This window comes from Entelurus aequoreus, linkage group LG24 (assembly GCF_033978785.1).
Source record: "Entelurus aequoreus isolate RoL-2023_Sb linkage group LG24, RoL_Eaeq_v1.1, whole genome shotgun sequence".
Lineage (NCBI taxonomy): Eukaryota > Metazoa > Chordata > Actinopteri > Syngnathiformes > Syngnathidae > Entelurus > Entelurus aequoreus.
The window spans coordinates 16,748,488-16,774,176 of record NC_084754.1 but is presented as its reverse complement, the minus strand read 5'-3'; the positions used below and the strand labels follow the sequence as shown (position 1 = coordinate 16,774,176).

The following is a 25,689-nucleotide window of genomic DNA, read 5'->3' as shown; positions in this document are numbered from 1 at the left end:
AAAAAAGTGGAATGAGGTGAAATCTAACAAGAAAAAGTTGCAATGTTGACACAAAGGTGCCATGCAGGCTGTTTTTTTTTCTTTTGTCTTTGTTTGTTTTTCTTTTTTTTGCCATTGCTAAAAAAAAAAAAAAAGGTTTAAAAATCTATGTTATAATGAATTATTACTTCAGTTAAAGTACCAATGATTGTCACACACACCTTAAAAAATATCACTTTAAAATGTTTTATGTGGAAAAAATATTGCATATATTGTGTGGTTGCCATATAAAAACATCAAAGTTTTATTTGACAAAAGAGCATAAAACAAACAAAATAATAATAATTGATCTCGTAATTTAAGTGTTAAAAGTAAAAAAAATAATAATAAAAATGTATCACTTTATGAGTGGGGGACCTTTTGGATCCCAAATATATTTAGTAGGATTTTATTTAACTTTTCACTGTGATTACTCAAAAATATTAAAGACTTAAAATCAATGGTGTCCTGCATTATTGATCTTTTAAGGCTCTAATTACAAAATACTGCATATTTCAGTTTTACTATAAAAAACAAAGTTGTCTTTGACAGAAAACCTTTTTTTTTTTTTTACTTTATATCAACCTCAAGTTGATATAGAGAATTTACTGTAAGCGTTAAATAATGACAAATGGGTTATACTTGTATAGCGCTTTTCTACCTTCAAGGTACTCAAAGCGCTTTGACACTATTTCCACATTCACCCATTCACACACACATTCACACACTGATGGCGGGAGCTGCCATGCAAGGCGCTAACCAGCAGCCATCAGGAGCAAGGGTGAAGTGTCTTGCCCAAGGACACAACGGACGTGACTAGTATGGTAGAAGGTGGGGATTGAACCCCAGTAACCAGCAACCCTCCGATTGCTGGCACGGCCACTCTACCAACTTCGCCACTAATTTGACTTATTTTTAACAGTTTAATGACTGAGACCCTTTATAGTCCCCGGGAGCCCTAAAGGTTTAAAAAAAAAATCCATATATTTTGTCAAGGTTTGAAAATGAAAAATATCAAAATGGCCCCCGCGTGCTTAAATTTTTCCGTGTACGGCCCTCAGTGGAAAAAGTTTGGACACCCCTGACTTAAGACACTTATGGCCTGTGCAAATAGTTCTTTCCCCAGAGTTTTATGCGTAGGCCGTGTGAATGTGTCATGGCTTCATGAAGCCGTGCAGCTGTACAAGGCTCAGGTGTCGGGGAAAAGGAATGAAAACGTCTTAAAGTTTTCTTTTCCATCTGATTTTGTAACGTAACACATTTTATTGTTTGTGTCATCCCAACAGATCTCCACATTATGCCTGTCCAGAGGTCATCAGGGTGAGTCAGCAAGCTTCTAACTGGACATTTGTGTCCATTTTCTACCTCTTACTTACTGTGGTAAACTTACAGAACATGTTTTATGCATCATCATTAGCACCTGTTATCCTAAAGTGTATGGTTCTAAAAAAGCAACATGTTACACCCCAATAAATAAATAGTCATACATGTGCCCAAAATGTGACTGTATGTACTGTACAAATAGTCTCAGTGAACACAGGGATTATGCAAGGGGGGGCCCAACCGAAACCGGCGAGGACTGAAAAAAAAAATATTAAAGGATGTGGGGGTCCACTTTGACACATTTTGTACATTATAGATGATACATCTATTACAATGTAGGTACAGTAGGAACAGTTTTTATGCTGTAACTAAAACAATTTTTGATTTATCAATAATAATCCTTCTTCGCGGCAATTCGCTTACCACAGTCATGTCGGGTATCAACTAAGGGACGACTTTTCCATTTTTGGCTTTACCTTGTCAGGGGTGTCCACAGTAAGTCCTTTGCATGCTTGTTTTTAGCTCAGTTTTAGGCCGGATGTGTTTCATGATGCAACTATTACCAGAAATCAAACCTATTTCCTCTACCATAAGAGGTGAAAGTGTGTGTGTCTACTATTACACTACCAGGGATAGTATAGCTCATTAAAGTCACAAACACACACTAGTGTGGTGAAATCATCTTCTCCATTTGACCCATCTCCATGTTCACCCCCTGAGAGGTGAGGGGAGCAGTGAGCAACCCTAACTCCAACCCTTGATGCTGAGTGCCAAGCAGGGAGGCAATGGGACCCAATTTTATAGTCTTTGGTATGACTCGGCCAGGGTTTGAACTCACGACCTTCCAGTCTCAGGGCGGACACTCTAACCACAAGGCCACTGAGCAGGTTGGTTAGTAATGCATTTTAATTTTTTAAACAATAATGATGAGCCGAAGGCCAAAAATGTCCCTCAGGCCGCACTTTGGATAGCACCACTGTCAGTGTTGCCAACTCTTCAGTAAGGAAAGTAGCTATTGGCTGTCCTATACATCGCTAGAAGATGCTAGATGGCGTCAATGCCTCATTTGCATATTTGATTGTAATTGATGCTTTTGGAGAGAGTAATAAGGGAGAAAAAAAAGTGAGTTTAAAAAAAAATGCGAGCTGAGATCAGAGCTGTAAGTTAAACTCTCTAATGTTGATTTATTAGCGTGTTTTCTTTAAAGCTGCACTTAAAGGCCTACTGAAACCCACTACTACCAACCACGCAGTCTGATAGTTTATATATCAATGATGAAATCTTAACATTGCAACACATGCCAATACAGCCGGGTTGACTTATAAAGTGCAATTTTAAATTTCCCGCTAAACTTCCGGTTGAAAACGTCTTTGGATGATGACGTATGCGCGTGACGTAGCCAGTGAAACAGAAGTATCGGTACCCCATTGAATCCAATACAAAATAGCTCTGTTTTCATCTCAAAATTCCACAGTATTCTGGACATCTGCGTTGGTGAATCTTTTGCAACTTGTTTAATGAACAATGGAGACTGCAAAGAAGAAAGTTGTAGGTGGGATCGGTGTATTAGCGGCTGGCTGTAGCAACACAACCAGGAGGACTTACTTGGATAGCAGACGCGCTAGCCGACGCTAGCCGCCAACCGCAGGGATGATCGGGTGAAGTCCTTCGTCCTTCCGTCGATCGCTGGAACGCAGGTGAGCACGGGTGTTGATGAGCAGATGAGGGCTGGCTGGCGTAGGTGGAGCGCTAATGTTTTTATCATAGCTCTGTGAGGTCCGGTTGCTAAGTTTGCTTCAATGGCGTCGTTAGCAACAGCATTGTTAAGCTTTACCAGGCTGAGAATTATTAACCGTGTATTTACATGTCCATGGTTTAATAGTATTGTTGATCTTCTGTCTATCCTTCCAGTCAGGGATTTATTTCTTTTGTTTCTATCTGCATTTGAGCCAGATGCTATCACGTTTGCTCCGTAGCTAAAGAGCTTCGCCGATGTATTGTCGTGGAGATAAGTCACTGTGAATGTCCATTTCGCGTTCTCGACTCTCATTTTCAAGAGGATATAGTATCCGAAGTGGTTTAAAATACAAAGCTGTGAGCCACAATAGAAAAAGGAGAGCGTGTGGAATTCAATGAGCCAGCTTGTACCTAAGTTACGGTCAGAGCGAAAAAAGATATGTCTTGCACTGCATTCTAGTCCGTCACTCTAATGTTCCTCATCCACAAATCTTTCATCCTCGCTCAAATTAATGGGGTAATCGTCGCTTTCTCGGTCCGAATCGCTCTAGCTGCATTGAAAACAATAGGAAAATATGAGGAGGCGAACAACTGACTACGTCACGCTACTTCCGGTAGGGGCAAGGCTTTTTTTTAGCAGAGACCAAAAGTTGCGAACTTTATCGTCGTTGTTCTGTACTAAATCCTTTCAGCAAAAATATGGCAATATCGCGAAATGATCAAGTATGACACATAGAATGGATCCGCTATCCCCGTTTAAATAAAAAAATGTAATTTCAGTAGGTTGATTTTAGCGGCGCCAGTGGACCAAAGCGGTAGTGTTTTGCCTGAAGGAAGACCACTGTCACTTACATACAAACTGACACGATAATACCACAATTATTCAGTATTACTGATCTTTCTAGAGTAGGAATTCACATATTTTACTAAAACTTTATATTTGCGATTTGCAGTCATCGCATTGTTTTTTTTCTTTATACAGTACTTTTGAGTTTGTTGCGTGGCTGGTCGTGTCAGTGTGGAACTGCAAACTAGCAAGCTGGGGGCTATTTATTGCTACCACGCAAATCTCTGATAGCTAACATTAGCATGATCATTTTGATTTGAGCATCGAAACGTACTTACTAGTAATGCAGGAACAGAGCCAAGTCAGCATTGGTCTAAAATCCCTCCTCGTCTTTGAGCTTTGATTGATTGATTGAAACCTTTATTAGTAAATTGCACAGTACAGTACACATTCCGTACAATTGACCACTACATGGTAACACCGGAATACGTTTTTCAACTTGTTTAAGTCGGGGTCCACGTTAATCAATTCATGATACAAATACAGTCATCATACAAGTTAATCATCAGAGTATATACATTGAATTATTTACAATCCGGGGGGTGGAATGTGGAGGGGGTCATGTCAACGAGTGAAAGCCGGGCCAATGTTGATCCTTTAATGTCTTTTTATCCGGGTAGCCTCCCTTTTTGTTTTGTTTTTTTGTTTTTTTCTAGTCCTCAGACAAAACTTTTCAGGTTTTTTTTGTTGTTTTGCAACTTATGCCATGATCGCAGTAATTGTACGTAGCCGTTCGCATCGACTTTTGTCTTTGCAACAAATGTGGAAAGGGGGGAGTGACGTATACCGTAAAGCAAATTAGCACATTTGTAGTTTTTTTGTGTGGCAGGGTTCCTGCCACCCTCCTCAAAGTTGCAAAGTGAGAGTGAGTGATACAGACCACCTCAGGCCATGACAGAGGTGACATTCAACTAGTTTGAATTCGATGTATCATCCCAATCGTTATGAAAATATTTTATGAAGGTTGAAAAGTTACTTAGTGCTGCTTTTCAATTATGATAATAGAGAATCAAATTTGATCAAAAGACAAGAGGGTTGTGACATTCTGCTATTGACTGGCCCATTAACATGAACAATGGCATTGGGACGTTGCAGTGAATTATTTTAGCGTGACGTGAGAGTAAATAAAATATTTACCTTTATAGCTTGCTCTTAAAATGTAGGCGAAAACAGCGGCAGCTTTGCACATGCTCATTTCATTCGCAGTCTGGACTTTGAGTGGGAAGGGTCTCTACTCTGCTTATGCAGCAGACTGACCGCTTGTAAGTGCTTTGGAATGGGGCAGGGGATCACGGCAGCACCCGCCCTTGCTCGTTGAGGACACTAACTGCAGCGTGCTTGCACCCCTGAATCTCCAGGACACAAGAAAAGTCGCCAATTACACCGGAAAAAGTTGCCAAATCTGTTGCTAGTAGCTGTTTACAAAATATATGAAAAGTCGCTAAATTGGATTTACTGCCTGCGGTATGCCTTTCTCAAAGAGTTTGGTTACACAATTCCTTGATTCTCAAGTTGACACAGAATATGTGATTAAAGGCCTACTGAAATTAGATTTTCTTATTTAAACGGGGATAGCAGGTCCATTCTATGTGTCATACTTGATCATTTTGCGATATTGCCATATTTTTGCTGAAAAGATTTAGTAGAGAACATCGACAATAAAGTTCGCAACTTTTGGTCGCTGATAAAAAAGCCTTGCCTGTACCGGAAGTAGCGTGATGTCACAGGTTGTGGAGCTCCTCACATCTGCACATTGTTTACAATCATGGCCACAAGCAGCGAGAGCGATTCGGACCGAGAAAGCGACAATTTCCCCATTAATTTGAGCGAGGATGAAAGATTTGTGGATGAGAAAAGTGAGAGTGAAGGACTTGAGGGCAGTGGAAGCGATTCAGATAGGGAAGATGCTGTGAGAGGCGGGTGGGACCTGATATTCAGCTGGGAATGACTAAAACAGTAAACAAACACAAGACATATATATACTCTATTAGCCACAACACAACCAGGCTTATATTTAATATGCCACAAATTAATCCCGCATAACAAACACCTCCCCCCTCCCATCCATATAACCCGCCAATACAACTCAAACACCCGCACAACACACTCAATCCCACAGCCCAAAGTAACGTTCACCTCCGCAAAGTTCATACAGCACATATATTTCCCCAAAGTTACGTACGTGACATGCACATAGCGGCACACACGTACGGGCAAGCGATCAAATGTTTAGAAGCCGCAGCTGCGTACTTACCACACCGCGTATCCAACTCAAAGTCCTCCTGGTAAGAGTCTCTGTTGTCCCAGTTCTTCACAGGCCAATGGTAAAGCTTGACTGTCATTGTTCGGGAATGTAAACAATGAAACACCGGCTACAACGTAGCCGCTACGTGTTTGTGTTGCTGCAGCCGGCCGCTAATACACCGCTTCCCACCTACAGCTTTCTTCTTTGCTATCTCCATTGTTCATTAAACAAATTGCAAAAGATTCACCAACACAGATGTCCAGAATACTGTGGAATTTTGCGATGAAAACAGACGACTTAATAGCTGGCCACAATGCTGTCCCAAAATGTCCGCTACAATCCGTGACGTCACGCGTAAACGTCGTCATACCGAGACGTTTTCAGCAGGATATTTCGCGGGAAATTTTAAATTGCACTTTACTAATCTAACCCGGCCGTATTGGCATGTGTTGCAATGTTAAGATTTCATCATTGATATATAAACTATCAGACTGCGTGGTCGGTAGTAGTGGGTTTCAGTAGGCCTTTAAGTTTCTAATAAATTAATGTCTGTTGTCTTGTTTTTGATTCGTTTCTGGCGAAGAACCACATTTATAGTGTGCATCTTAAGCGGAAATAAAACCTTGCTTTAGATGGTTTTCAACAACAAGCGTCTGTCATTTCAGCTCATAATATTGGCCTGCTGCAGGCAGCTTGGATGTTCAAAATAAAGTGGGCTTTCAGGAGCCGTGGATCATGCAGAGCTATTAAAGTGAAGTCCCAGAATAAAAACACAGAGCTACAAATGTGACTAAACTGTCCCCTTTGATATTGTTTTTCCTCTTTTGCCATACATCATATGCTCTTTTACTAGCCTTCTCTCCAGGCCTCAGTCTTGTCTTTACTAATCCTAACATTAACACTCTGATCCTCAGGGGGAGAAATACGATGGGAGGAAAGCGGACGTCTGGAGCTGTGGGGTCATTCTTTTCGCCCTATTGGTGGTGAGTATGTTATGTTCTTCGCTGGCTGGAGTTTAGGACAATTTACAGTTGTAGGGTGCGTGTGATCAAACACTTTATTGAGGTTGACCTCAGTGTAGTGGAATAAATGTGAGCCCTAAACGCAAACTCATAGGTGAGGGAGTTTAATGCATATTTCTTCTACACCCTCAAGCTACATAACAGGATCCATAATGGTGTCTTTTTGTCCAGCTTCATTATGTCTGTGGTTTCCTGACACGCAGTCCTGCTGTTTTGTTTCATCAACAGCTGTACTGTAGTACACCCTTGCTTCATGAATAATGTATTTAGTCAAACTGGAAGGAGGCAGCTCAAAATACCATTGCTGACGGACTGACTTCAGCCACAGTCCTTGTGTTTGTGTCTTTATTTTTAGGCTATCTTTTCTTACATTCCACTAGTGTTGTCCCGATACCAATATTTTGGTACCGGTACCAAAATTATTTAGATACTTTTCGGTAGTTTTCTAAATAAAGGGGACCACAAAAAATTGCATTATTGGCTTTATTTTAACAAAAAATCTTAGGGTACATTAAACATATGTTTTTTATTGCAAGTTTGTCCTTAAATAAAATAGTGAACATACAAGACAACTTGTCTTTTATTAATAAGCAAGCAAACAAACAAAGGCTCCTAATTTAGTCTGCTGACGTATGCAGTAACATATTGTATCATTTATCATTCTATTATTTTGTCAAAATTGTTAAGGACAAGTGGTAGAAATATAATTATTAATCTACTTGTTCATTTACTGTTAATATCTGCTTACTTTCTCTTTTAACATGTTCTATCTACACTTTTGTTAAAATGTAATAATCATGTATTCTTCTCTTGTTAGGATGCTTTACATTAGTTTTGAATGATACCACAAATTTGGGTATCAATCTGATTTCAAGTAATAACAGGATCATACATTGGTCATATTCAAAGTCCTCATGTGTCCAGGGACATATTTCCAGAGTTTATAAATATATTATAAATTTAAAAAAAAACGAAAGATGTTGTGATGCCAAAAAATATCGACGTAATCATAGTAGTATCGACTAGATACACTCCTGTACTTGGTATCAGTAGAGTGGATGTTAAGTGTAGATCCACCAATGGTGTTTGTTTACATTGTGATGCCGGTGAGCTACGGTGTGTAGTGAAGCATGTTTAGCTATTCCTCGTCCTGCAGGGATAATACTTGTAAGAAACTTACTTTATTTGTCACCATGGAGACCAGGATTAGTGATTTAGAAGTAGCTAAAACACTCAGACTGGGGCTGGACTTTAGCCGCTAGCTAGCTAGCCATGTCTTAAAGCACCTCTTCCTGAGGGCGTTTCAGCGTTATAACTTTACCTTTATCGTTAGTTTTTAAGCCAAAATGCGTCTGTTCGCCCTTTTCTGTCTACACACTGTGTCTGCTTGTAAGTACTCTGTGATTGTGCTCTACCGAACATGCTCGTCTGCTCGTAAAGCAGCCATGTCATGACGTGACGACGATGGGGGTGCGGGGGGGTGGACCGGTACTTTTCTGAGGCGGTATAGTACCGAATATGATTAATTAATATCGCGGTACTATACTACCGTACAACCCTACATTTGACCCATGCGCTACATTAAGCTTATAAAATGTAACATTGCCAAGGCTTACTTTCAACCTTTCTGGCTACAAGAAAGACATTACTAGACGGTCGTTAAGCGCAGCTCAGATCATCGCTTACCAAAGCACTCACTCTTTCGCCCATCCCCCCCATCCACATACCCGGTGGAGGTTGTCATTCATCACGCAACCACATCTGTGAGGTGTCAGCTCGCTCTGATGAACCATAATGCTAAATGAACATCGTAAATGCCAAAGTGGGGTAATTACAAGAAATGCCCTTGTTTTCACATTACTGCGACTGCTGAAGGGAGATTGCTGTAATTTGAGAATTGAAGAAGTGAGTGAAGTGTTGGTGAAATTGCACAGGAAATTATGTTTTGTTTCCCTCAGTCTACCTTGTTATTCATAAATATTACTTTTTTCTGATATCCCCCTCTCAAGATGCCTTTAATGGAGAACTGATAGTTCGGCTCTAATTTCCCTCTTTGCCGTCTCCCTTCAGGGTGCTCTGCCTTTTGATGACGACAACCTGAGGAATCTGCTAGAGAAAGTCAAGTTAGGAGTGTTTCACATGCCCCACTTCATCCCTCCAGACTGTCAGAACTTACTGCGGGGCATGATAGAAGTGGATGCCTCCAAAAGACTAACGGTGAGTGACGGGAAAATTCTTCTTCAGTAACTTTGCTCGGGGGCTGCTGTTAATGTTGGATCCTGTGTCGTTTTTGCTAAAAAGAATGGTGGGGCACCAATCATGTATAGACAACATAGCAGGGAACATCTGTTTATTTAGCTAATTAGGTATGCGTTATGTATGCTTCCTTGCATTTTTGGTGCCCTAATAATGTATAAAATCTCACTAATGTTTGCAAATTGTTAGACATACCAAAGGCAAAATGCATTCAGTAGCGTCCCCTCAATTTAAAATCGACAGTGCGCCTTATAACGATGTGCGCCTAATTTATTTCTGGTTGTGCTTACCGACCTTAAAGCAATTGTATTTGGTACATGGTGTAATGATAAGTGTCACGAGTAGGTGGCAGTCACATATAACAGATATGTGTGCACTGCAGGTTGAAGCCTGTTCAATCAATGACGTTAGCAGGTACCCGTGTCATTGAGAGTATAGAACATTACACACAGCGCTCAAAAATCTTTAAAAATATTTGTGTACGACTTTGGTAAGATGCCAAGCCACACCGCATGATGGAACGTGGAGCATTACGGCTACCATAGTTAGACATACTGTGCTTGCTTCAACATACGGGTATTATTATTGTGAGTGTATAAGGACGCCTAAATGGCACCTACTGTAGTAGGAGATATATTATCTGGGGCCGTATTTATCAAGCGTCTTAGAGTGCCATTTTACACTTAAGTCCTGAGAATTTGCGAAATTTAGTCCAACTCTCAAACTTAAGAATAAAAGCTATTTATCAACTTTCTTAAGTCTAAGAATCACTCCTACTCTCCACGATATTTAAGAGTCCTTCAGAGGTGTCATAAGTGGCTAGGAGTTGCCAGCGGGGGATGGCACTGAGGCGAGAGAGACGTGCGCGAACGTTCAGGGAGCGGAAGGATGTCCTGGTTTTGTTTGATGACGAGCAGCTGATCAAACGGTATCGTTTAGACAGAGCGGGTATTATTTTTGTCACAGATTTAATAAGGGGCGTCATCTCATCAGCAACATCACGCAGCAGAGCTTTCACAGCAGAACTAAAGGTCATCAGAATGCTTCGATATCTGAATTGGAAAAGAAAAAGGAAAGAAAAGGAAACATTTATTTTTGATTCATTGCCAATATTGTTTGTTTGTTTTGTATTATTTTGTAGTTTATTGTCAAAATATACACTCCCATTGTCCACTTAAATATTTCTAAGATATTTCTTTATTGTTAGACAAGGGATTCCCTTCCGTGATTGGTCATTTCTATGGACACAGAAATGACGTCACCTGAAATTCCGTTTACGGCACATAGTAATGTCGTAATTCAGCTCTGAGTGTGACACTTAAGATTCAGTCCTACACTTCGCTGTAAGTGTGATTAAGACGCTTGATAACTAACTTTTAAGTGCAGCTTTCAGCGAAGAATTTCTTTACTCATAAGTCAACTCTTAGCAGACTTCTTAGGAGTAATTCTAAGAAGCTTGATAAATACGGCCCCTGGTATTTTGTTTCGCAATATTATACAAAAAACAACATTTCTTACCTATTGGTACCTGTTGATGTGTATTTGGGATCTGCATAAGTCCCGAAAGTGTGTGCACGTCCACCATTGTAGTCCGAGTCGAAGTCAATACGCTGCTTCTTTTTTCTCTATCCTCTTTTTGTGGGGCATTCATCTTCCGCCATTGCCATTTCTGATACAAAGAAAGTAGCGTATAACTCAAACTTAATCCGTCAGTAGACTCGCTATGGAAGTGCAAAACAATACCGCTACAACAGAGATGACGGGGAGAAGACGCTGTCGAAGTGCAGCCACATAAATAAGACCGCCCACAAAACGGCACATCCTGAAAAGATGGTCAGAAAGCTTGATGGTCTGTAAAACATAATCCATGCAACATTTTGACCAAAGAACATGTTATGTAGACCACAATAAAGTTTAATGCGCCTTATAATCCGGTGCACATTTTGTATGAAAATAGACCCAAATAGACCCGTTCATCGGCAGTGCGCCTTATAATCCAGTGCACCCTATGGTTTGAAAAATATGGTAGTCTGGACTGTAAACCGGAGTGGTAGAAATCCATGCAGCACATGAAATATGCTTCGCCAACGTTGACGTACGATTTAGCGTTCAAGGCGGCGTCTATCTTGAGATGTTTATGCCATGTTTGGCCAAAATCAGGAGCCAACTCCTCTGGGATACTTTGACCAAATGAGCCCAAATCAAAATCACTGAAACAAGACAAATTGGCAATGAAAAATTACGAAGCATCTCAGCCTATGCCATAGAATGTGGGTGGGACATTGGAGACAAACTTCGAAGATCAGTGTAGCGATTTGCCATATAACTGTAAATGTTAATTCGGTTTCACAAGATCAGATCGTCATCATAATTTCTACATACTATAAAAACAACAATATTAGTCACTACCTGAATTTTATACAGTGGCTCCCAATGACAACAGGAAATGACGAGTTGTCCTACTGCCGGTTTAATCCTTTAATGTGTCCACTGCATTTCAATGTCTTATCCAATGGCAGCAAAAACAACTATAAATGTATGCTTCCTGATTAAACTCAATAACTGAAATACAATTTTAACTACCTTGCAGATGCCACAATGTAAATATTAAGAATGGCTTATATTCATTTCTCCCAGTCATGTCATATCAGGTCATTTCACCTGTTGCTTGGGCGGAAGTCATAGGACTCAGTCATAACTAACTTCCTCATAGGTTATTTTAAACACACTAGACAGACATGAATTAAAGACATTGCTCCAAAAACAGCATTAAAAGGATTTGTTCTTAAAAATAAGATAGATACTATAAAGAGCGCATAACAATGTCCTCTGGTTGGACACTGTCCTACAAATGCAGTCATCAACCACTTGTGTTGAGCGACGCCGAAATTTCCACAGATTATTATGACTTCCCACATTGGGGCACTGTGAATGTCAATGCACTTAGTATGGATCATAAAGTTTTATATGCTGCGGATGATGTGTTTAATGTGTCCAAAAAGAGTTCTAAATAAGACTGTAAGGACTTCCACTGTATCCACAAATGTGATCCACATTTTACTGGCACCAGTTTATAATGCATGAGGGCATAATGTAGCAACTGTAATTGTTTTCCATAGTAAACTGTAAGCAATCTTAGTATGTAAATATGACAAAATATGCATAAAAATTATAACACTCTAATGGGACGATCTTAAGTTATGCCCATATAATTTCAATATTGCATTGTTTAGACAACAACCTTATGCAACAGTATTTACTCCTTTTTTTGCTTATCTCTTATCAGAATATATATATATATATACACGTATGTATGTATATATATATATATATATATATATATATATATATATATATATATATATATATATATATATATATATATATATATATATACACACACACTACCGTTCAAAAGTTTGGGGTCACCCAAACAATTTTGTGGAATAGCCTTCATTTCTAAGAACAAGAATAGACTGTCGAGTTTCAGATGAAAGTTATCTTTTTCTGGCCATTTTGAGCGTTTAATTGACCCCACAAATGTGATGCTCCAGAAACTCAATCTGCTCAAAGGAAGGTCAGTTTTGTAGCTTCTGTAACGAGCTAAACTGTTTTCAGATGTGTGAACATGATTGCACAAGGGTTTTCTAATCCTCAATTAGCCTTCTGAGCCAATGAACAAACACATTGTACCATTAGAACACTGGAGTGATAGTTGCTGGAAATGGGCCTCTATACACCTATGTAGATATTGCACCAAAAACCAGACATTTGCAGCTAGAATAGTCATTTACCACATTAGCAATGTATAGAGTGTATTTCTTTAAAGTTAAGATTAGTTTAAAGTTATCTTCATTGAAAAGTACAGTGCATTTCCTTCAAAAATAAGGACATTTCAATGTGACCCCAAACTTTTGAACGATAGTGTATATATATATATATATATATATATTAGAGATGCACGGATAGGCAATTATTTCATCCGCAACCGCATCACAAAAGTCGTCATCCACCCGCCATCCACCCGAACTAACATTTTATCAAAACCACAACCGCCCGCCACCTACCCGTTGTTATATATCTAATATAGACGATGCAAGGCAGAAAGGAGACTGATCCAATGCAGCAGAAACATTCAATGCGTGCCAAAAAATACACAGTTAAATGTTGTTACCCACATACGAAAAACGAGCAGCACTCTTTGAAACAGGCAATTATTCATCAGGCACTGCTGCAGCTGTCACGCCAAATTTCTACACCCCCCCCCCCCCCAGCGTCCTTTCTTTCTGCTGCTCAATCGCCGTTTTCTGCTGCATATTTCACTACGTCCAGCTTGTAATCTGCAGTATATGATTTCCTTTTCAGTGCCATTTTAGTTCAGTCCTTCTCGGTTTTTATAAGTTACCGCCAACGTTGATGTGGTCCATTTTAATAGCTCCGGCAGTAGCGTATAGCATATAGCAGTTAGCATTCCAAAACCCACAATGCATCTCTGCCATGACCCGCCCCCGCCGAATTCTTATTGGTTGGCGTGTGTGTGACGATGGCTACCATTTGCTTCGTCGCTGACGCGAATGAGATAAATAATATTATTTGATATTTTACAATAATGTGTTAATAATTTCACACATAAGTCGCTCCGGAGTATACGTCGCACCCATGGCCAAACTACGAAAAGAACTGCGACTTATAGTCCGAAAAATACGGTATGTATTTTTTTTTTCTGAAGTGGTTCAACCGCCACCCACCCGAATCTATTTAAAATCAAATTTTTTCGTCATGCATCCGCCCAACCCGCGGATTATCCGCGGAGTCCGCGGTTGTGTCCGCAAACCGCGCATCTCTAATATATATATATATATATACACATTGTCAGCTACTTGTCAATACTCCTATGTGTGTTCATGTGTTAATAAATGTTTTACAATATTGTTTTATAAATAAATCTTTGTTATTTAACAACAACCTAATAATGATTAACTGTGCTGTCCAATTATATTGATTCCATACACTTCTAAGTCTCATTTGCAAGTACTGTATTATAAAGTAAGTTTGCATGCAGTTACAATTCCAAGACATCAGATGACAGAGTTTAGACTACGGTGTGCCGCATAGTCAGGGGATGCAAAACAATAACATAAACCCCTATTATTTATTATTTACTTTTTAAATGATATCTCAATTCTGTACACTGCTGCTGGAATTTTAATTTTCCTGAGGGAACTGTCCTGAAGGAATCAATAAAGTACTATCTATCTATCTATCTATCTAGTTTTGGTGTAGTCTTTTTCATGAAGCTAGGGACTTGTTGGGGCCTACAAAGTGTTTGTACTGTTAAGTATTGTACAGGTACTTACTACTACACATCAGCTTTTGATTGTAACATGCATCTTTGTCATACTCTTCCTTGCCATATTTAGAGGTGTTGAAATCACCATTTAAATCGCTAATGCTAATCAGTAACATTACAATGAGAAATCCAATGTAAATTTGCATCGAGCTTGTGCATTTTGAAAAGTGGATCCTTCCTGTACATTTGAGTTTTCTTTCTATCGAGCATACTTTCTTGGTTGGCAAGGAAAATACTAACATTACCCAGAAGTAGTCCGACTGAGTCCACTCAAAGTGCTGCTTGAGTGCTTGTCTGCCTGCCGAGTGTTTGAGCCGGCCGAGTCTGCAACTGGATGCGACGTTATGTCCAATAAACGTATCGAAATTTTGCACCGTTTGATTTTACGAGATTCGACGGAATTTGGTCAAGGCCTTTAAAAGTACCAAATTTGGTACCCATCCCTAATCCTCGGTGATCCCAACATAGATGTTTTGGAGGAGGAAGACTGAATAACCAGACCCCGCACAGGGAGGACATGCAAACTGTACACAAAAAGAGCCAAGCTGACACCAGTAAGAATTGTCTTGCAGGGGAAACTAACATGCCACTTTGTTACTTTCGTCCACGTTTATGTGCAGTTTGTGCACTTAAATGCATGAAGAAATCCAGAAGCTTCCCAAAGTTTCTGTATAAAGGCAGAAGCATTTACATTATTAGCATTATGGCATATGCTTGTAAACCAGGGGTCGGCAACCTTTACCACTCAAAGAGCCATTTTGGCAAGTTTCACAAATTAAAGAAAGTAATGGGAGCCACAAAAAAAATTTTAAAATTTAAAATGAAAAACACTGCATACAAAGCTTAAACGCTTTGTGCTATGTTAATTAGGGGTCTCCGACACACGCACCGGCACGCACTTTAATGTGGAAATGTGATGTTAGTGCAGCCCGCGAGTTTTGAATGAATTGCGCTTGATAGCGTCATACTTGCCAACCCTCTCATTTTTCCCGGGAGACTCCCGAATATCAGAGCGTGATGACACTGCATTTGGCGCCCTCTACAGTCTGCCCTAACAGTGTATCTGCTCGACCACACGTAGAATGCAATTTCAGCTTGCTCACGTGAGTCACAGCAAGGCGTACTAACTCAGCAGCCACACATCTTACACTGACGGTACCAATACCCAGAATTCCATGCAGCCCTAACTCTTCCGCTCAACCAACGCACGGAGAAGGGGGGGGGGTTGATGTGTGGGGGGATTTGGTGGTAGCGGGGGTGTATAATGTAGACCGGAAGAGTTAGGGCTGCATGGGATTCTGGGTAATGGTTGTGTTGTGTTTATGTTGTGTTACGGTGGGATGTTCTCCAGAAATGTGTTTTTCATTCTTTTTTGGTGTGGGTTCACAGTGTGGCGCATATTTGTAACGTAACAATGTTAAAGTTGTTTGATACGGCCACCGTCAGTGTAAGCTGTGTGGCTGATGAGTAAGTATGCTTTGCTGTCTCCTGTGTGTGCAAGTAATAACAACATGCAACATGTGGCTGGACTGGCACGTTGTATGTAAATGCTATAAAGGACAATTACTGCAGTGCAATTAGGGCACGCCCTTTATTTAGTAATTAGAGTGTAAATAGGATTATTTTTTCCCTGGGAGTAATCTATGAGGGACACTGAGATCCATAAATCTCCTGGGAAAATCGGGGGGGTGTTGTAAACATATCCACAGATGCTCATTTGCAGGAGAGGAGCTTAGATCAGGACTGTGCAGTTGTGAAGGAAAACCCAAACAAAAAAGACTCTACTTTTGTATGCTGCCTGGACACACTACGCTTCATTTTCTATTCCCTCCACTTGACAAGGACAGGTCACCTTAAGGTCCCTTTGGTTATGTCAGCCAGCCTCCAGCGCTGTCCTCTACAAAGTGCAGCACACAAGCCAAGCTGCTGTGAGAGAATATGCTACCTGTCCCCCTCCCGCCCTGTCTCTCTCGTGCAGCACAGGTCCAAACAGCTCCGGGGATGTGTTGTGACCTCGCAGAAAGTCAACTAGCCCAACGAGATGAAGTGTTATGGCTGTTTTGTTGTTGGTCCACAATCCAGGAGCAGTAGGGATGACAACCTATCAATTTAAAAAGACCTTTTGGGCAACTTGGTGGGAGTTGTTTGTTTTCTGCTTATCATGAACGTGCCCCAGTGCACTAAAAAGGGTCCCTAGACACATTATTTGTAGAGATTGCTGTGGAAGAATTAAGAGCCTTGACCTCAACACTATCAAACTCTTCTGGAATCTATGATAATGTTCTTCTGGATCAGGTGGACAAACAAATCCTCCAAATGCCCAAAATCTTGCAGAAACCTTTCACAAGCCACAAGGTCTTGGCCAGATGATCAATTCACTGTCTAATAATAGGGACTTCATTCATGCAAGGTCATCTTTTTAGTTGTGTAGTGGTTCACATAGTTGCCTTCCACTGAGCTTTCCTTGGTTTAATTTTGGTAAATAGCCCTTTCTCAGTCACCCTGTCTGACTGTTCAGTGTGTACCCCACCTCTTGCTCAATTTCAGTTGGGATAGGTTCTAACTACCGTATTTTCCGGACAATAAGGCGAGCGTAAAAAAAATGTTTTTCTTTAAAACTCGACAGTGCGCCTTATAACCCGGTGCGCCTAATGTACGGAATAATTCTTACCGATCTCGAAGCAATTTTTTTTGGCACATGGTGTAATGATAAGTGTGACCAGTAGATGGCAGTCAAACATAATAGGTACGTGTAGACTGCACTATGATGGCAATATGACTCAAATAAATAACGCCAACATTTTATATGTTCTATTGAAAATATAGAACATTACACACGGCGTTCAAAAATCTATCAAAATGTTTTAGTACGACTTTGGTAAGCTATGAAGCTGCACCGCTTGAAGGATTGTACTGTGCTTCCACATACAATTATTATAATGGTGTGTGTATAAGGTAAGACATATTATCTGGCGTTTTGTTTCGCAATATTATGCAAAAGTGATTTTTCTTACCTTCTGGTACCTGTATTTGGGATCTACATGAATCCCGAAAAATTGTGCGTTCGCCTTTGTAGTCTGTGCCGACACCATAGTCGATAAGCTTCTTCTTTTTCTCTATCTTCTTGTTCTGGGACATAATCTTCGCAACATTTTAACCAAAGAACCACCATTACATGTTATGTAGACCACAAGGAAGTGTTTTCAATTTATAAAAAAAATATGACTCCTTTAATGCGCCCTATAATCCAGTGCGCCTTGTATATGAAAAAAGATCGAAAATAGACCATTCATCAGCTGTGTGCCTTAAAATCCCGTACGCCCTATGGTCCGGAAAATACGGTACTCGTTGACTCTTCCTGTGAGTATCAATTGTAATCACATTGATAAATAGTGTGACTGATGTTATAGGGTTGTTTTCTTTTAATGCACACGGTAGTGTTCTAATAACAGATGTGCACACTCCTTTAACAGCACCTAGCACCAGAATAATCTACTGTAATAACCTCTTGTAATGGGTCACATAAGAGGAAATGTTCTTTAAATAGGACCCACTTTTATTCTTTGGCTTTTAACACTACGGGAGTTGTGTTGTCTTCCATCCTCTGTTGTCCTGTGTGTTTTTTTTTAATCAATTTTGATGTCTATTTTACTGTTTTAATTGGTTTTACCCTTTAAAATCGTTTTTAATCATATTTATTTTTTATATTGTCTCTGTATTGGTTTTCTATTCATTTATTCTTTGTTTTTATTCAGTCATTGGTGTAGCATAATATTGTTTGTAATATTGTTTGTAATATTGTTTTTAACATGGCTGTGCAGCACTTTGGAAACATTCTTGTTGTGTAAATGTGCTATATAAATATAGTGGATTGGATTGGATTGAAATAAATACACCAAAAGTTAAATGTCCACTGCAAGAGACACTGATTCTCAGGAGGATATAGCAGCCAAATAAATGTGTAAGGCTTGTAGAATAGTAACATGCCTGCCATAATCCTTTTGTCCATTGTTTCCTTAGTTTTGGTATAAATTCAAAATTATGGATAACATGACAGTGGTTATTGATGATGTCTTGGAGTGTATAACAATTGACATTAATAAAGAAAACAGAAACATTTAATAATAAATACTTTATATAGAACACCTGGGCGTATTCTTGAACCGTTTACAAACTGGATGGAGGAAACGTCTCTCAAAAGACACACCAAAATATGTTCATCTGTGGGGACTACAATATAGATCTGCTTAATTCAGGAAATCACAAATCAACTGAAGACTTTATAAATACAACATTTGACACAGTAGACCACAGTCTGTTAATTCAAGCCCTTCATCACATTGGGTTATCTAAAAATGCAGCTGCTTGGTTCACAGACTATCTTTCCAACACAACACAATGTGTACAGGTGGCTGGCACGTCTTCATTACTGGACATTACCAAAGGAGTTCCACGAGGTTCAGTGCTGGGGGCCATTTTATTTTCTATCTACATAAATAATCTGCAATAATTTGTCAAATGCAATGTACAGTTTTTATGCAAACGACACCATTATTTATTGCTGTTCAACCTCCATTACTTAGGCTTTTGAGTTTTTACAAGCTGCTTCTGATGTCATCCAGGCTCGCTTATTTGATCTTAAATCGGTTTTAAATACAGATCTCATTCAAGGGTGCTACTGGAAAATATTCCAAATATTGTAACATCAAATGGAAACCCTATAGAGCAGGTCTTAAATTACTAGTACTTGGGTTTTACTTGTGATCAGGAGCTTTCATTTAAAGCCCATATTAACAACTTGGTCTCTAAGCTTAGGGTAAAGCTTGGTTTCTATTTTAGAAATAAAAACTGCTTCTCTCAGAAACAAATTGGTGACAGTGACTATCTTGACCGTAATTGGTTATGGAGATGTGCTTTATTTTAGTGCTTCATTTAAATGCCTCCAGTCCTTGAACACTGTTTTTCATTCAGCTCTACGATTTGTTACTGGCTGTCATAGTATCACCCACCATTGTCAACTGTATATGAAATCAGACTTATCTTCATTGAGTGCATGCAGATACACATATTGGCAGACTATTATGTATAAGGCTCTTTTAGGTTTAATGCCTCCATACCTGTGTACTTTGTTACAAAGAAAAAACAGCTCTTATGCTTTAACTGTTCCTCATGTACGAACTGAATTTGGCAAAAGAGCTTTTGGCATTCCTGCCCCTCTGGCATGGAATGCATTGCAGATGAAACTGAAACTCTCTGAACTACTTCCATTTGGAGCCTTCCGTTTTAATCCTGAGGGACAGACAGCGAGACACGTTTGCACAGTGCCTGTGTTTTTAAAAGGTGTACATCTTTATTGTTTTAAATGTATGTCTTAACATATTACTTTTCTGAAACTGCTCTGTGACATGTGCTGTTGACCTCTTGGCCAAGTCAGCCTTGTTAAAGAGATCTTGATCTCAATGGGTTTCTTATCTGGTTCAATAAGGGTTGTAATAGCATGGGTTTATTTCCCCTAATCACCAGACCAACTAGAATTACGTCGCACAGTGCTACGCTGATCGATAACAATTTTACTAATGATGTAAATAACCACATTCACAGTAGAATACTGGTCATTGATATTTCAGATCATTTACCAGTTTTTACAGTTTATCGCAAGAATTATAAAAATATACCTTCAGTCAGACAAATGACATGAAGACGAATTAAAACAGAGGAAAAACTGATTGTGTTTAAAAACGCTCTACTTAGGCAAAACTGGGCAGATCTATATTGTAAATCAGATACAACCAGTACATATAATGCATTTTTTTTATTGTTTATATTACTGTATGATGAGTTTTACCCACTAATCCTATGTAAGAGCAACATAAAATCAAAAGAATGTCCTTGGATTGCAAGGGGACTGGGCAAGTCTTGTAAAAAGAAGAATACATTATATAGAGAGTTCTTAGGGAAAAGAACAGAAGAAGCAGAAAACAAATATAAAATGTATAAAAATAAATTGACCAATATTCTAAGAACGACTAAGAAGTAGTATTAGAAAGAATTGCTGGAAAAAAATAAAAATAATACAAAGGAAGTATGGAACATTCTGAATAGTATCATTAAAAAGGAAGCCTGACAAATCAATTACCCAAAGTTTTTCATAGAAAATGATGTAGAGATGTATGACATGAAAGGTGCTGCCCATAAATTCAATGCTTTTTTTTTATTGCTAACATAGGAACGGAGCTTGCTAGCCAAATCCCTGATTGTAAAATTACTGATTAGAGGGAGCTTCCTCTTATGAAAACAAATCCACACACAATGTTTTTAAAACCAGTCGATGAACTGGTAATAGTTCATGGCATAGTGCAGAAATGTAAAAACAAAACCTCCACTGACTATCAAGGATTGGATATGACATTAATAAAAAGTGGTGTACATGAAATTTCAATACCACTAACTTACATATTCAATTTATCATTCCAAACTGGTACATTCCCCACAAAAATGAAAATGGCAAAGGTATTCCTTTTTATACAACTGGCAACAGACATTTCTTCACAAATTATAGACCTGTTTTAACACTGCCTTAATTTTCAAAAAATTTTGAAAAACGGTTCAATAATTGATTGGAAAACTTCATAGAGAAACACAAAATACTTTCTGAATGCCAGAATGGATTTCAAGCTAAAAGATCAACTTCACTAGCATTAATTGACACCTTTGAGGAAACTATCAATTCTTTAGACCAAAAAAAGTTTACAATTGGAGTATTCATCGATTTAAAAAAAGCATTTCACTCTATTAATCATAAAATTCTATTAAACAAATTAGAACATTATGGAATCAGAGTAGTGGCTTACAAGGGGTGGAAACCTGTTTGACCAACAGCCATCAGTTTGTGTGACAAAATGACAGTTGCTCTTCATGTCTCCATATTCCATATGGTGTTCCGCAGGGATTAGTTTTGGGTCTAAAGTTCTTCATTTTATATATTAATGATCTGTGTAATGTCTCAAAATGCTGAACGCTGGTCTTATTTGCAGATACAAATATATTTTTTTCTGGTAGTAATTTTAATAGTCTTATTGATACAATCACTTTATAAATGAAGAAAATGCAAACATGGTTCAAAAGAAACAAGTTCTCTACATATAGGTAAAATAAATATAATTATATTTGGAAATAAGAAGTTAAATACACAAATAAACTTCACCACCGGGTGGCAGCATCTAGAAGTGGGAATTGCAATGGGGTGTGCCATTTCTCCAATCTTGTTCGTGGCAGCCTTTGAGATAATCCTCATCGGAGCAAGGCAAATGGTTGGAGGAATCAAAACACCATCTGGTCAGAGGTTACCCCCATTGAGGAGCTATATGGACGATGTCACCAGCCTCCTTCAGACAGCAGCATGTACATCTCGACTGCTGAAAAGGGTGGATGAGTTGACATCATGGGCCAGAATGAAGATCAAACCCTCCAAATCCCGTAGCCTGTCACTCAGAAGGGGAGTCAGAAACGACAACACCATCTTTGTCGTCGGGGGAGAGAAAATCCCCCTCCTGTCTGAGCAACCCATCAAAAGCCTGGGGAGGCAGTACACTGCAGAGCTGTCCGATAAACAGATGGGGAGGACTGTCATGAAACAACTCACGGACGGCCTGGCAAGGATCGACCAGAGCCAACTCCCTGGAAAGTACAAGGTCTGGTGCTACCAGTTCATACTCTACAGGAGGGTGATGTGGCCTCTGAAAATGAGCGAGATCCCCTCATCTGCCGTGAGTAAGATGGATGGAAAAGCCAACTCATTCATCAGAAAGTGGCTGGGACTACCACGGTGCCTTTCAGAAACGGGCCTCTTTGGGAAGAACGCACTGCAGCTGCCACTGCAGTCTATCAGTCTGGGCTATATGCAGGAGAAGTCCAGGCTGGTCCTCGAACTAAGAGAGTCCACTGACCAGTCAGTAAGGAACGCCAATGCCAAGGTTCCCACTGGCCGAAAGTGGAAAGCCCAAACTGAGGTTGACCGAGCTGTCAGTAGGCTGCATCACCAAGAGCTCATGGGCAGAGTCCAGGCAGGAAGAGCAGGGCTAGGATGGGGAGAAGCGCCTCGGTTCTGGTCTAAGGCCAACCGCAAGGAGAGGAAGGAGATGGTGGTGGCGGAGGTGACGAGGATGGAGGAAGAGCGCTATAAGATCAAGGCCGTGTCGCAGGGCCGACAAGGAAGGTGGACAACCTGGGAGGGAGTGGTCAACCGGAACATCAGCTGGTCCGACCTGTGGAAGATTCCACAGGCAAGGATCAGCTTCCTTATTCGTTCAACCTACGACACGCTTCCCTGTCCTCGTAACCTTCACCAATGGTTCGGGAACGAGGAATGCTGCTCACTCTGCAATGCTCCCAACGCAAGCCTCCAGCACATCTTGTCGGGCTGCAAGACCGCACTCTCTCAGGGGCGCTATAGATGGCGCCACGACCAGGTCCTGAGGAAACTAGCGGAGGTGCTGGAGGGGTGTCGACAGGGCAGCAAAGAATCACCACCAGCAGAGAACCATACCAGCTTTGTCACGGAAGGGGGGGGTCAAAGATACATCAGGCCAAGAGAGACAGCAGCAAGGCCCTTTTCCCCAGACCAGGAGTGGGACATGAGGGTTGACCTCAATAGGCAGCTCCGTTTCCCCACGGAGATCACCACTACATCTCTCCGCCCGGATATTGTAGTGTGGTCCAGCAAGGCAAGAGTGGTGCACCTTATTGAGCTGACCGTACCATCGGAGGAGGGGATCGAGGCCGCCTTTGAGCGCAAGAAGGCCAAGTACTCGGAGCTGGCTGCTGAGTGCCGGGAGGCTGGCTGGAAGACAACCATCTACCCAGTAGAAGTTGGCTGCCGAGGCTACGTGGGGCTGTCAACCACACGCCTTTTGAGGGACGTAGGAGTGACTGGAAGAAAGCTGAGAAAGGCCATAAAAGATCTGGCAGAGGAGGCCGAGAAAGGCAGCTTTTGGCTCTGGCTGAGGAGGAAGGACAGGAGCTGGGGAAAGAACAACTAACCCCGATAACAGCCGCAGGGGGTAACAGCTATCAGCTGCAGGGGGTGACAGGGAGACGTCCCTGTCACTGCTCCGCCACCAGGAGACGTTCCAGGATTAAAGGAGTGAAACGTTGGTGAATGGTGGTTCCTGGCTGATGACCCTGCAGCTGACCCGTGGGCACTGGAGGAGGTGCGACAGGCAGCAATGCCAAGCAGGAAATACTACCTACCTGTTCATTAACTGAAGTTCTGGAAACCCCAGTGACTACTGTGAACAGGGCAGTTGGAGTCCAGGGAAGACTGGAGGACAGCCAGGAAAGACTGGATGGCAGCAGGGAAAGACCGCACCGGGAGTGGACGGCTAGTTACCCAACCCACTGGTCTCTCGCAAGAGGGACACCCACCTTAACTACGAAGAAATCAAGGAAAAAACAACCCGCAGGCCCTCCGAGAGGCGGGATGAAAGATGGGCCTAACATGACGGACCACACGGTAACGACGATGGCAACGGAAACGGATAACGAGAACATCAGAACTCCAGTTAATGAGGAGAAGATCCTCCGAAAGTGTGCTTGCGGATGGGAAAAGGTGACCACGTACAGGGGACTGCGAATCCACCAGGGGAAAGCAAAGTGTGGTCAGAGAGGCCAACAGCAACCTTGCACCGCGGCAGCGGGTGAGACAAGAGGGACCAGAAGCCAGGTAGAAAACCACAGTGCTAACGGACCCAATGTTGCTGAAAGCACAGATGGCACAGAGGAAGAAAGCCCCTCGGTGGAGGCTGAGCCCCCACGTGAGCACCAAGACCCAATCTCTACCATCTCACACAGAACAGAGCCACAAGCAGAGACCAAGAAACCAGCAAGAAGGAACAAGCTCAAATGGCCAAAGGCAAATGAAGCAGAGGCATGGCGTACTTTGGATACAGACCTGACCAAGATCCTGGAGGAAAGGTTGCATGGAGGTGCCGAAGCTAAGCTTAACCTGTTTGGGGACATTATATACCAGACCTGCAAAGACAGGTTTGGTGAAATTATCTCCAAGCAGAGGACTGCCCCAAGGGAAATGGGGAGGAGGGAAAAGGAGATCGCCGAGCTTGTGCGAAGACGCCGACAACTCCGCAAGAACTGGAGGAAGGCAACCCAGCCAGAGAGAGAAGGTCTGAAAGTCCTGTGGGAGGAGGTCAGGCAAAGGCTATCCAGGCTCCGCAGAGCTGAACGCATCCGCAAGCGTAGCAAACGGAAGCAGAAAGAGCGAGCCAGCTTCTTCAAGGATCCCTTCAAGCACGCCAGACAACTGCTGGAGGAGAAAAAGTCCGGGAAGCTCGAAACCACCAGGGAGCAAATGGAACAGCACGTCAAAAGGCAGTACAGTGATCCGCTAAGAAACGTCCCATTAGGAACACCAGGGTACGTGCCTCGGCCTGCGCCACCGACAGCTGAATTTAACATCATGCCCCCCAAGCTCAGCGAAGTTAGGCAAACCGTGAAGAAGGCAAGGTCCTCATCAGCACCAGGCCCCAATGGAGTTCCCTACAAGCTCTATAAGAACTGCCCCAAGGTACTTGAACTGCTCTGGTATCTAATGAGAACTGCCTGGAAAAAGCAACTCATTCCAGCGGAGTGGCAAAGGGCTGTAGCGGTATTCATCCCGAAGGAAGAAAACTCCAAAAATATCGGCCAATTCAGAAACATCGCCCTGCTGAACGTAGAAGGAAAAATCTTCTTCTCAGTGCTGGCCAGAAGGATGACCACCTACCTGCTAGAGAATTGCTACATCGACACCAACTGCCAGAAAGCAGGAGTTCCAGGTTTCCCAGGATGCGTAGAGCACTCTACGATGATCTGGGACCAGATCCAGAAGGCCAAGCGG

At 41.2% G+C, this 25,689-nt stretch overlaps 1 protein-coding gene across 12 annotated transcripts in view; it reads left to right on the top strand.

Moving 5' to 3' along the window:
- The window catches only part of brsk2a (BR serine/threonine kinase 2a), a 473,215-nt gene that overhangs the window by 372,427 nt on the left and 75,099 nt on the right, over nucleotides 1-25,689 (top strand). For all 12 annotated transcript variants that reach the window (XM_062035565.1, XM_062035564.1, XM_062035556.1 and 9 more), the window contains 3 exons: nucleotides 1,305-1,338; nucleotides 7,085-7,153; nucleotides 9,263-9,409. In XM_062035565.1, the coding sequence (XP_061891549.1) occupies nucleotides 1,305-1,338; nucleotides 7,085-7,153; nucleotides 9,263-9,409 (250 nt within the window). The remainder of the gene's footprint in view (nucleotides 1-1,304; nucleotides 1,339-7,084; nucleotides 7,154-9,262; nucleotides 9,410-25,689) is intronic.